The 12,075-nt window shown below is 39.7% G+C and overlaps 1 protein-coding gene across 1 annotated transcript in view; it reads left to right on the top strand.

Annotated features, from left to right (window-relative positions):
• Positions 1–1,730: 1,730 nt before the first annotated feature.
• Positions 1,731–12,075, top strand: part of Txlng (taxilin gamma) — a 48,582-nt gene continuing 38,237 nt past the window's right edge. Inside the window, exon 1 of the mRNA XM_051178732.1 lies at positions 1,731–1,901. Within this exon, the coding sequence (XP_051034689.1) occupies positions 1,800–1,901 (102 nt within the window). The 5' untranslated portion in view covers positions 1,731–1,799. The remainder of the gene's footprint in view (positions 1,902–12,075) is intronic.

Here is a 12,075-nt window from a genome sequence, read left to right as displayed (position 1 = left end):
TTCCTCCCGCCTTGGTCTCCTGAGTGCTGGTTTTAACAGTTTGTGTCACCATGCCAGTTTGAGGAGTATTTTTCTGATATCTATTATAACTATATTACCATGTTGTTCTACATAAAAGAGATCTTTTTTCTAAGTAAAAAAATGTTTATAATTTTAGTAACTACCTGTTATTCTATTGTACAATAATTTTGTCACTCAAAGCTATGGAGAATTGCACTGCTAATCTATTTATTCTAAGTCTTACTGGGACAGTTTTCCTTTTAGAAGATGAGGGATGGTATACAGAGTCTGGCTGTAGGTTCTTTGTCATCTACCATCTGTGTTTTGAATGATGCTTTTGTTTTGAAATCTCAAATGTGGGCTGTGTTCAAATAATGGTACTTTCCACAAATTTAAAAGGTAATTAAAATTAAGAAGTTCCTCAAATGAACTGAGTTGTAGTGTAGTTCAGAGGTTGGTTTAGTGCTGGTGTTATATGAATGAATTCATTGCTTGCACCATAAAACAAATGAGCCATGTGGTGCATGCCTTTAATCCCACCACTCAGGAGGCAAAGGCAGGCAGATCTCTGTGAGTTTGAGAACAGCCTGGTCTACAGAGCTCCAGGACACACTCCAAAGCTATAGAGAAACCCTGTCTGGTAAAAACAAAAAACGAAAAACAAAACCAGACACACACACACACACACACACACACACACACACACACCCCAAATGAAAACCTCAAACAATCAACAGCAAAACAAACCTGTTTTTCCCTAAGAATTTGCTTAATTGAAGTTTACTATTACTTATTTAATTTTTGGCTCATACTATCATTGCTTTGTGTTCAATTGTAGGAAAGAATATTTGCATGGATCTTTATAATGAATTCTTTAAAAGTGTCTGGATCTGTGACTTCTAGATGCTAGGCTACTGAAGATCTGATCCTATCAGATAAGAACAGGGAATATATGTCTGCAGGGGAACCTTCTCCATCATGTCAAGAAAAATAGCTGTTTCAGCAAATCAAATTCACTGAAATTTTTAACTAGTAAAATGTATGGTGGAGAAAGCAAGAAACATTCAACACGAATTAATCTTGGACTAAGTGTGGAGAACTATGCTGGAAGCCAGAACAGTTCAGCCAAGGTGAACAGGCCTCAAGCCCAAAAGAACTCCGGACAGTTAAACCGTGGTGAGAACTCTAGTAGAGACTGTACTCTGGGCAAGTGTCCAATGTCTCAAATTCTGAGATTACACTTCCACCTCGAAAACAGCAAAGTCAGAGTCCCTTATTCACAAATCATACTCATTGAATTCTGAAGAACAACAAAATCAGAAACACAAAAAAAGTGTATCTGGTTCTATTCTTTCTCAAACTCTGGAATATTTAAAAAAGTTTTCTCCTAGGTTAACAGCGATTACCTTCCGGTACCGCGACATTGCCCCTCAGAGACTACAAGTCCCAGTAGGCTGCACACGCGGAGCACCGGGTACTCTCCCCTAGGACACCCCTAAACAGTTCCGTGGCTGAACGTTATGGCCGCATGGCCTTGTGGAACTTGTGGTCTACTCCCTTTTCCTGTCTGCGCAGACTCCAGAGGCTCCTGTCTGCCCTTCGGTCCTAGCAGAAGCCCAACCCAGAATTCGACGCTCCCCACCCCCTTCAAGCTGCCTTCTCTCAGGAGCCAACCTCCTCCGGTCACGTGGTAGACTCTCATGACGCGGTTGGCTGGGGTGTGAAGGGGGCGGGGCTGAAGCCCCTGCGAGGTTCCGTGCCCCTGGTCCAGCCGCTTGTTTGGCTGCTGCCGTCACCTCATGGCGACTCGGGTTGAGGAGGCAACGCGGGGAAGAGGCGGCGGTACTGAGGAGGCTACTGAGGGCGAGCAGGGTGGACGGCGACGCAGTCCCAGGCAGAAGGTCAGTGGAGGGGATGCCTTCGTTGTGGTTGGGTCGCGGGAATGGTTGGGTTACCTTTTTCGGGGTTCACCTCTTCACTTACCCCCTTTACCTTTAGCCATGGGACGAACATCCGGCCCTTTTCCCTCAGAGGAGTGACGATACTTGGGAGCAGGTGGGGGGTGTGGAACTGAAATGGAATGGTGGGAAAGGACGACGGTTGGACTTGGGGGCAGTCGGCGGTAGGGGGCTAAGCGAGGGCAGGGTGGACCCCGACAGGGAGGGCAAAGGGGTGCTAGGCAGGGGTGCCCCAGGTGTGACAGCCACGTGCGGCCGGTCCTGCCCCGGGGCGTCAGGTGTTGTGTCTCAGCCCGTGTGGTCACTGTTCGCTGGGACTCCGCTGCCCATGGAGGCGTCGGAGTGGGGTAGGGGGGCCCACTAGGGTACGGGATTGCCCTCTTGGCGACAGGCAGGTGCGTAGGGCGCGCTGCGGGGTGCTCCCCGGCCTCGGAGCTGAGGCTGTTGCGCAGTAAGATAACAGCGCGGGAGCTGGGGCTGCGCTTCGCCCCTTCCTCCCTCCCCCCTCCTTCCCCCCACCACTGCGCGGGCGGCTACGCGGGGACAGCTGCGGGGCTCCCGGGACCCACAGCCAGGGCTTGGTGCTCTGGGCATCACCAACCTGCCTTGCTCGTGAGGCAGGGGATGAGGCGGTGATGCTGACGGATGAGCATCATCGTCTGATAGCTGTCTCCCCATTCCTGATACTACCCTCTTTCTTTTCTTTCTTTTTAATTTGGTAAATGGAAACTTGAGTGCTTCCTGGGCTTGGGCTTTGGTGTTTTTTGTTTTGTTGTTTTTGGGTTTTTTTGTTTTTATCTAGGAGAAGAGCTGGACCGTTCCCCCTTGCCTTACTTGACTCATGTCAAGGAGTTTTCAGTGTCTCCCTGGATACAGGAAAATCGAGATCTCTTTCAGAATGGGAGAATTCCACTTGTTCTAGAGCTCAGTGGGTGGAGTTTTGACAATGATTGCACAACGAATAGGGTACAGGGCTTTTGGGCCCCAGGAACTGATATCTGGGGTTTACGGTACTGGAAAGGTGGAAATCCCATCCTTTTTCCTTGCAGGAGAACATACTGAAACTGCTCGACTTGTTGGACACCCTGCTTGACCACTGAGGGCTATTTAATATTACTTAATTATGTATTTGAGTAATCTTAAAAGCCACTCCTGTATGAAGTTACGAAATAATATTTTTCTAATGCGATTCATGAACTTCAAAAGGGAGAACAAAGGTCTGGTTTACATTTGAGCAGTGTCAAGAATTGGCTTTTTGGGGAATGTGCCTTTTCTCCCTCACTTTTTTGTTTTTTAAGATGGATTCTCCCCTTGTAGCAGGCTGATCCCAATTGACTATGTACTCCAGGCTTGCCTTGGACTTCTTCTCTTGCCTTGCTTTCCTGAGTGCTGAGATTACAGCTGTGAGCAACCACTATAGCTTTTGGTGCTTTTCTCTAAGTTATTTGAAGTTATTCTGTCTCTCATAAAAGAAGGATCTACTGCTTTTAGTGCTGGAAAAGAAGCTATGGCCCAGCATTTCTTTTGGGATTCAACACTGTCACTTTGGACATTTATTTCCTGAGGGTGGGGAGCCAATCTCAGTGTTTGATTTCATAGGTTCCCCAGGGGAGAACTGTGATAAAAAGCCACTGCAATTGAGGACATAAGCTCCCTTTTATGCCACTGGAATAAGGACAAAAAGTCATTGAATTAGGAAGTAAGGTTTAATCAACTAGTATTTTAAACTACAAGGATAAGAGGTAATGACTAAGTTCAGAGCTTTGGTTAATATGTGGATATAAATAGTCTTGTATGTTTATAGTTTTTGTATTATTTTGCTCATGCTTTTCTGTGGCTCTTTCTTTTGGTTTTTATCTGAGTATAAAATGGAATAGAAATTAACATTAGTTTTTGAATTTTCAGTTCAAAATTGGGTGAACTTCTTATGTCTGTAATTTTTAATTGCTCACTTATAATCTTCAATTATTGATTCTAGGTTAGTAACCTAAGAAAATACTCCTTTTTCTAACTTAACTTCTATATTTTTTGTTTTTCAGGAAGCAGAAATGATGTTAAACAAATTCAGTTGGTTTTTAAAATATTGGAGGAATTGAAAAACATGATTTGTTATTATTTGGTTATATTATAGGACTTGAAGTGAAGAAAACTGAAGATTGGCTCTGTTGGTTCCTGGTTCAAATCATCTGCCTAGTCATTTATTTTTCTGAGGCATTGTGTGGTCTGGCCTCTCAAGTACTATACAAGTGGCGTTACTACACCTGCTTTTTTAAAAAAAGAGAATCTTACTATGCTCATCTGGCTGGCCTTGAACTCTTGGGCTCAAGTGCCTAGTCACTCTTGACATGCTCAGTTAATTATAGCATGGTTTCATAACTATTTATTTGACTGGGCTCTTGGGGTGACTTTTCTGAAGGTAATATTGAAGTCTATTTCTAGGTGTCATTTAAAGAATTGTCTTAAAACTGCTTGTATTATAGACACTAACCACATGGCTATCTATTATTTTTTTAATAATAGGGATTGAATAGTGGGGATTATAGTCTACACCACTGGGCCCAACTTCAATTTGTTAAGGTTCAATAAGGTTTTATTGGTTTGGTTTTTATTGTTGTTGTTTTTTTTTATGGATTTTGTTTGTTTTTTTGAGACAAGGTTTCTCTGTATTGTTTTGGAGGTTGACCTGGAACTCCCTCTGTAGACCAGGCTCGACTCGAACTCACAGAGATCCACCTGCCTCTGCGTCCCGAGTGCTTTGATTAAAGGTGTGCTCCACCAATGCCTGTAATTAAATACATTTTTTAAAAAATTTATTTAAAAATATTTTTTTTATTTTTTTCCCTCTTTGGTTTTCTGAGACAGGGTTTCTCTGTAGTTTTGGAGGCTGTCCTGGAACTAGCTCTTGTAGACCAGGCTGGTCTTGAACTCACAGAGAAGTGAGGTTTTAAAATCCCTCTTTTCAGTTATACTAGCCAAATTTCAAGTACTCCAGTAGTTAATATTGCAGTGCATATTATAAAGATATAGTACAGTTTCTGGTTTTTTTTTTTGTTTGTTTGTTTGGTTGGTTGGTTGGTTTCTGTTTTTTTCTCAATTGTATAGCCCATGTTATCCTGGAACTCATTATGTAACCCATGCCAGCCTCAAATTTGCAGTCATCCTTTTGCCTCAGCTTTGGTGTGAGCCACTATACCTAGCTCCATGCCATTGTCATCATTGAGTGAAATTCTATTGGACATCATTGATCTAAGAAGCTAGGTATATACACTATTAAATATTACAGGCATTTTCCAAAAACTATTGAGTTTACTCATATTACTTACTATTTCATAAAGGTGATCTTAAAAAAAAAATCAAGACAATTGAGCAGTTTGTAAATTTACAGAAAAATTTAGCAGAAAGTAGAGTTCTCATATTTCTGCTCACACATATCCCATTCTTTTATTTACACGTTGCACCAAATCAATGTGTTACAATTAGTTACAATTGTTCAGGTAACAAAGATACATTATTACAGACTAAGCCCATAGTTTACAGGGTTCAGTGATGTTATACAATGTATGAATTTTGACAAGTATATAATGACATGTGTCCAGAGTAGCCTGTGCTCCACCTAGTCATTCTTCACAACTGCAGGCACCAACTGATGCCTGGATGATATTTATTTAGGGGTGTGTGAGTGTGTGTGTGTGTGTGTGTGTGTAATTGTCAGCTATAGTAGATGTGTGGTAGTCAGAAGACAACATTGGCCACATGGGTGCCTAGGAATCAAACTCAGGTTGGCAGTAATTACCTTTACATTACCTTTACCCACTGAGCCATTTTGCCAGCCTCTGGTGTGTCTTTTGAGATAGTATTTCATTGTGTAGCCCAGGCTGACCTCAAAATTCTGATCCTCCTACCTTAGCCTTCTATATCATGTCAAGTTGTCATTGTATGTATTACCAGACAGGGTCTTACTATGTAGCCTAGAGTATCTTACCAAACTTGTCATTTAACTGTCTCTATAGTTTTGTCTTTTCTAAAATGTCTCAGTTTTTTCTTTAAACGAAACTTTTGCTCTTGGGAATGTTAAAAATTGATTTGACTAGGGGTAAGGTAGGAGAGATGCTTCAGCCATTAAGAACACACCTGCTCTTGCAGAGGACCAGAGTTCAATTCCTAGCACTCATCAGGTGGCTTACTACCACTGGTAACTCCAGTTTCAGGAAACTCGGCCTCCATGGATACTTTCACATACCCACACATTTATACATAATTAAAGATAAAAATCATTAAAGTTATTAACTATTACTAAACTTGTTTTTAGCTCTACAAACCATATCAAAGGTTACAAGTATATGATACTTGGATTTACCTTGCCAAAACATTACATTTATGTAGTGTCCTATCATTTTTATAGCATGTTTGCAAATACATGAACTCTTTTAGCATCACTCAGATGCTGTAGGGAAGGTTGGGCAGCTATCATTGCTCTCATTTACTGATGACACACTGCTAGGCAAGGTCAGGTGATTTGCCCAAGGGATGAAGCTAAGTCTAAAACTCAGTGCCCTTTCATCTATATTATGGTAATAAGTAGTATAGTAGTGGGTAAATAGTATAGGTTTTAGAGTCAAGACTCTTGGCTCTCTGCCACTTAATAGCTTTGTAACCTTGGGCACATTTCTCAGGCTGCAAGCCTCAGTTGCATCACCTGGAAAGTGGGGGCACTACTATAAACACTATATTAGGATTATTGTGAAGAATATGTTGATATGACATTTGGCATAGTGCAGGGTATGTAAAATTTTATGTGGTTTGGAAAGGATAATATATGGAAGATCAGATTTTGTTGCTTTTAGGGTGCTATTTTGTAATCCATCTTCTAGGCTTCATATTTTCTTTCCTTCCCTCTGTGATAAAGCAGTCAGGGATGGGCAAGAGGACTTCAGGAAGGAATAATTTTTATTAATTTTGATTTTTTCTCTATTTGTCAAGTTGAACTTCCAGTTTTTGGCAAAGATATAATAAGTGATCTTTGCATTATTTTAGCTATTATTAAGATTTCACTAAAAACATTTTTAATTATGTGCATGTGTGTGTATATGCGAATGTGGATGCTTGTGGAGGCCAGAAGAGGGTATTGAATTTCCTGGAGCTGGAGTTACAGGCAATTGTGAGCCTTCTGACATGGTGTTGGGATCTGAACACAGGTCTTCTGCAGCAAGCGCAGCAAGTGAGCATCTCTCTGGCCCCAGGCTTTCATTTTTTTTTTTTTTAAATGGAGTCCTATAGAAGAAGCTACAATGAGAACATCTAGATACAGAAAGTACTTCTTTTTAGTAATCTTTAGATTTTCATATAATGAATGCAATATTCATTTATGTTTCTTTTCTTTTTTTGAGACAAGGTCTCACTGTGTATCCTAGTAAAGGTTGGTTTCAAATTTGTGATCCCCCAACCTCAGCTACCAGAATACTAGGATGCAGTTGTACAGTACCATACCTGACTGGAAGTCATTATGTCATTTATTAGCCTTGACTTGAGAAGTTTTATGTAGGAAAACATCAACTCCACATATTTGCTTTTGTATGATCGCCTTACCCCATTTCTAGGGATGGAACACAGGGTCTTTGCATACTAGTTACATGCTTTACTACTGGCCTCATGTCTTTCATCCCATTTTGGGAGAATCTTTACAAGATTCATTATAATAGATTTCTTTCAAATAGGTAGTGTTCGAATTTTGTATTTAAAAAATTTATATTTTTAGAGTTAAATTTCAAAGGAATGCATTTGATCAAATTTTACTTATTTCATATACGTTAGGTATATTAATGTCTATACATTTTAATATCTGAGCTCTGCAAAGTAAGTAGTATCACTTTTTAAAAACATTCTCTTTATTTGACATATAATCTTTAATAATAGCAATTCATACATTCTAATTTATATCTTTTCTTAACCAAATTTTGTTCAAATATTTCAAATTTTTATATACTTCATCATTAAAAATCTTGCAAATAGTCAGGCGGTGGTGGCACAAGCCTTTAAATCATAGCCCTTGTGAGGCAGAGGCAGGTGGATCTTTGTGAGTTTGAGGCCAGCCTGGTCTACACAATGAGTTCCTGTACAGTCTCCAAAGCTACACAGAGAAACCCTGTCTCAAACAAAATGAAATTGCAAATAAAAACAAGGCATAATCATATACTAACATAACCAAACCCAAGTGAAGCTCTATATAGTCAGACTAGGCATTTGGAAATTTACATTTTCAGTATCAAATATCTTATGAACGTATTCACCATCAAAACCAAAAAGCCCACAACAGAATTAGAACTAGAAAATAATTAGCTTTATATCCTCTTTCATAACTCATGTCCTGTATTCAGTCTGTCCTTGTATCCTTTCTATTTAGCCTTTCTTGATTTTTTTTTCTTCATGTACATTTGTTTACATATGATTGGCTATATGTTTCATATGAGAGAGAAAATGAGGATTTTTTTCTTTTGAGATGTGTGACCGTAGTTAATGTTATTTCCTAAGTTTATCCATTTGTTGTTTTTCAAAATAGAGTCTAACTATATAGCTCTGGCTGTCCTAGAACTTGCTATATATACTCAACTTGACCTCAGGCTGACCTTGAACTAAAAGAAATCCATATGCCATCACACCTGGCTTCCCTGTAAATTTTTTAACCTCATTTTTCTTTAGAGTTGGGTAGCATTCCATTCTTTTATATATAACAAATTTTCATTATCTAGTCATCTGTTGTCTTGACTGCTAGGTTGATTCCAAGTTTTTGCTATAGTGAATAAAGCAGCAATAAACACAGAAAAAGTACAAATAATCTTCAAACTGTTTTCTACTATGACAGTATATATTTTACCCCACAACATTTAAGATCTAGTCACACTTGACCTGGGAGTGCTGGTGTATGCAGAGGCAGGCATATCTGTAAGGTGGAGACTAGTCTGACCACATGGAAAATTCCAGGACAGCTAAAGCTGCATAGTGAGACCCTGTCTCAAAAAGAAAAAAAAGCAAAAAAATATACTCATACTCAGACAATATATTTTAATGATTCAGTTTATTTCCTAGTTGAAATCTGTTTCTACTTGGAACTACTTTAATTTTATTAGTTGTGAAAAAGTACATAAAATAATCAGTGTTGTACTATGTCATCAAAATTATTAGCATTTATTGGCAAATGATCAGTGTTGTACTATGTCATCAAAATTATTAGAATTTATTGGGTGTTTATTTTGAGACAGGGATTCTCTGTGTAGCCTTGGCTGTCCTGGAACTAACTCTGTAGACCAGGCTGTTCTTGAACTCACAGAGATCCTCCTGCCTCTGCCTCCCCCCAAGTGCTGGGGTTAGAGGTGTGTGCCACCATCTCCCAACTGAATCTATTGTTTTGAGCGTTGATTTCTATGTTACATTTCCAAAATTTCTACAGAATGACCTTTATTTCCCCTCCATGAATAATAATTACTTATAACACACATTTTCATCTATCTTCTTTTTTCATAGAAAAGTAAAAATAAAATGGTAAGAAAGATAGGCAGTTGTTTAGAAACACCTTTTCTTTTTTCTTCTTTTTTTTTGCCTCCTACCATGCCACCTTCTCCCTTTTGTTGAGACAGGGTCCCATACTAGCTATCCCAGGTTGTCCATAAACTCAGTATGTACCCTTAATTTTTTAGCAGTCCTGCTTCAGCTTCCCAAGTGCTGTGATTACAGGGGTGAGTGAGTACATTCTCTTGACAAAGACATTTCTCTAATGATTGTTTGGACTGTAGTATAGGTCATATTAAAAGTAAGAATATATGTCCAGGCAGTGGTGGCACACAGGCAGGCAGATCTCTGAGTTTGAAACCAGTCTGGTCTACAGTGCTAGAGCCCGGACAGCTAAGGCTATAGAAAAAGAAATCCTGTCTTTAAAAAAAAAGTGAGAACATATGTTTTTTAAAAACTTATTGTGTGTATATGGTTTATGTGCATGTGTGCAAGCAATTTTTTTACCATGACATGAATGTGGATGTTATAGTACAGCTTATAGAGTTCTCTCTACTTTTATAAATATTTCAGGTATCAAACTCAGATTGTTAGGCTTTGAGGCAAGTGCCTATGCCCACTGGACCATCCCACAAGCCCCATATATGCTTTTTTGTAAAATACCCTTTATTCAAATACTCAGAAAAGAGTTATGTATTATTATTTGGACGGGGGAGTGGTTGAGACAAGGTCTTTGTAGGCTAGCCTCAGACTCACAGAGTTCCATCTACTGGATCAAAAATGTGCACCACCATGCCTATCTTTATTTATTTACTTATAACTGTGTGTGTGCGCGTGCGTATGTGCTCGTGTGTGCGCGCACATGCACGTGTGAGTGTACCTGGTGGCCTCAGAAGCCAGAAGTGGCCATCAGACCCCTGGAACTAGAATTGATATTTATGAACTGCCATGTGGGTGCTGGGAATCAAACTTGGATCTTCTGCAAGAGCAGCCAGTTTTCTTAAACAGTTCTACTGTAAAGTGTGAGAAATGAGATTCCAGGGCAAAATATTGTCTGATGGATGTTTATTTGGGGAGAAATCACTTACACCAGAAACAGATGACCGCCACAGGTTCCTGTTCCAAGGATGCCTCTGTCTTCAACCAGGTAGTAAGAGAGCGAGCTGGGGTCTGGAACGCCAGACCTAGTCCCCCCAGGTCACATCCTCACCTATGCATGGTCAGTGAAACAGGTGCAGGCAGGGTTGATATCTCACTACACTACTGTGTAATAATGTGTATTATATGTGATCTTACAAGTAACAAATGGAAGGTATTGAATATCCATACTATGCAGGTAAAGACATTGAGAAGTTGGCCTCCTTATGGCCACATAAACAGTGGTGAGTGATATATTTAGAGCTCAGGCTTTTGGGGCTCAACAATCATTGTCTATATCCCATGTGTCTTGTAGTCTCTCCCAATTGTTTTTTGAGAAGGTTTTATGGAGCCCAGGCTAGTGTCAACTTTGCTGTATAACAGAGGATGATTTTTAACTCCTGATCCTTCTGCATTCATCTCCTAGCTACTGAGATTTCAATGTTGCCATGCCTGGCTCTTGTGCTCTCTTAACATATTTCTTGAGGACAAAATTAAAAGTTGACTGGCGACACAAACATAAAATGTAATAAAAATGACCCTCCCCCTCCCCCCCAAAAGAAAGAAAAATTGGTCTTTTTTAGTTTGGGAAAGCAGCAGCTGCTTTTTAAATTTTATTTTAAAGGAGGATCATTTGAGCCTAGCAATCTCAAATTGCTAAGGTAGCAAGACTCTGTCAAGAGAGGGAAACTGAAGGAATGTCACTTCTTTGATTACAAGAGTACTTTTTGTTTCTCCCTCACATTGGTGCTCCTTGGCTCATTCTAAAGAAGCTAGCTGTCGTGTTTTAAGAGGCTAATGAAAGTGTTATATGGCAGACAACCAAGAAAGGCCTTTGAGCAACAGCTCATAAGGAACTGAGGCCTCAATCCAGTAACCCATACAGAATTGAACCCCAGCAACAAACCATAAGAGTAAGCTAGAAATGAATCTTTCCCAGTCAAGGCTTCAGGAATTTCAGCTTTTGGAACCCTGTCAAGGACCCATCAAGCCACACCCAGATTGCCAAACTATGGAAGTTGAGATAATAAATATTTCAAAATACTAAAGTTTTGTGGTGGTTTATACACAGCAGTAGGTAGCTGGCACAAAATCAATTCCCTTTTAAAATGAGCTTTAATTTTTCAGCATAATTTATAATATGGTAAATATTAGGAGTTGCCCACAGCAACATAAGTTTCTTGGAATTCTCAATCACCTTCTGCCCCTCCTCCTTCCTAGTGCTGGGGTTACAGGTATGCCATGCAATACCTTATTCTTTGTTTTAAATTTACATTGCTGTATTTATCCAATATTGGGCATTTGTCTTATTTATTTAGTTTTCTTATTAACTTTGGAGAGCTGGTATGGAATCTACCTAATTCTTTTGGCAAGGGTACTCAAATTATTTTGGAGACTTTCTGGGTTTTTTAATTAAAAAAATTTTTAAGTAATTGTGTGTGTGTGTGTGTGTGTGTGTGTGTGTATTTCTGAGACA

This window comes from Phodopus roborovskii, unplaced genomic scaffold, assembly GCF_943737965.1.
Source record: "Phodopus roborovskii unplaced genomic scaffold, PHOROB, whole genome shotgun sequence".
NCBI lineage: Eukaryota > Metazoa > Chordata > Mammalia > Rodentia > Cricetidae > Phodopus > Phodopus roborovskii.
The sequence above is the reverse complement of the archived record's forward strand: the minus strand, read 5'-3'. Positions and strand labels throughout refer to the sequence as shown.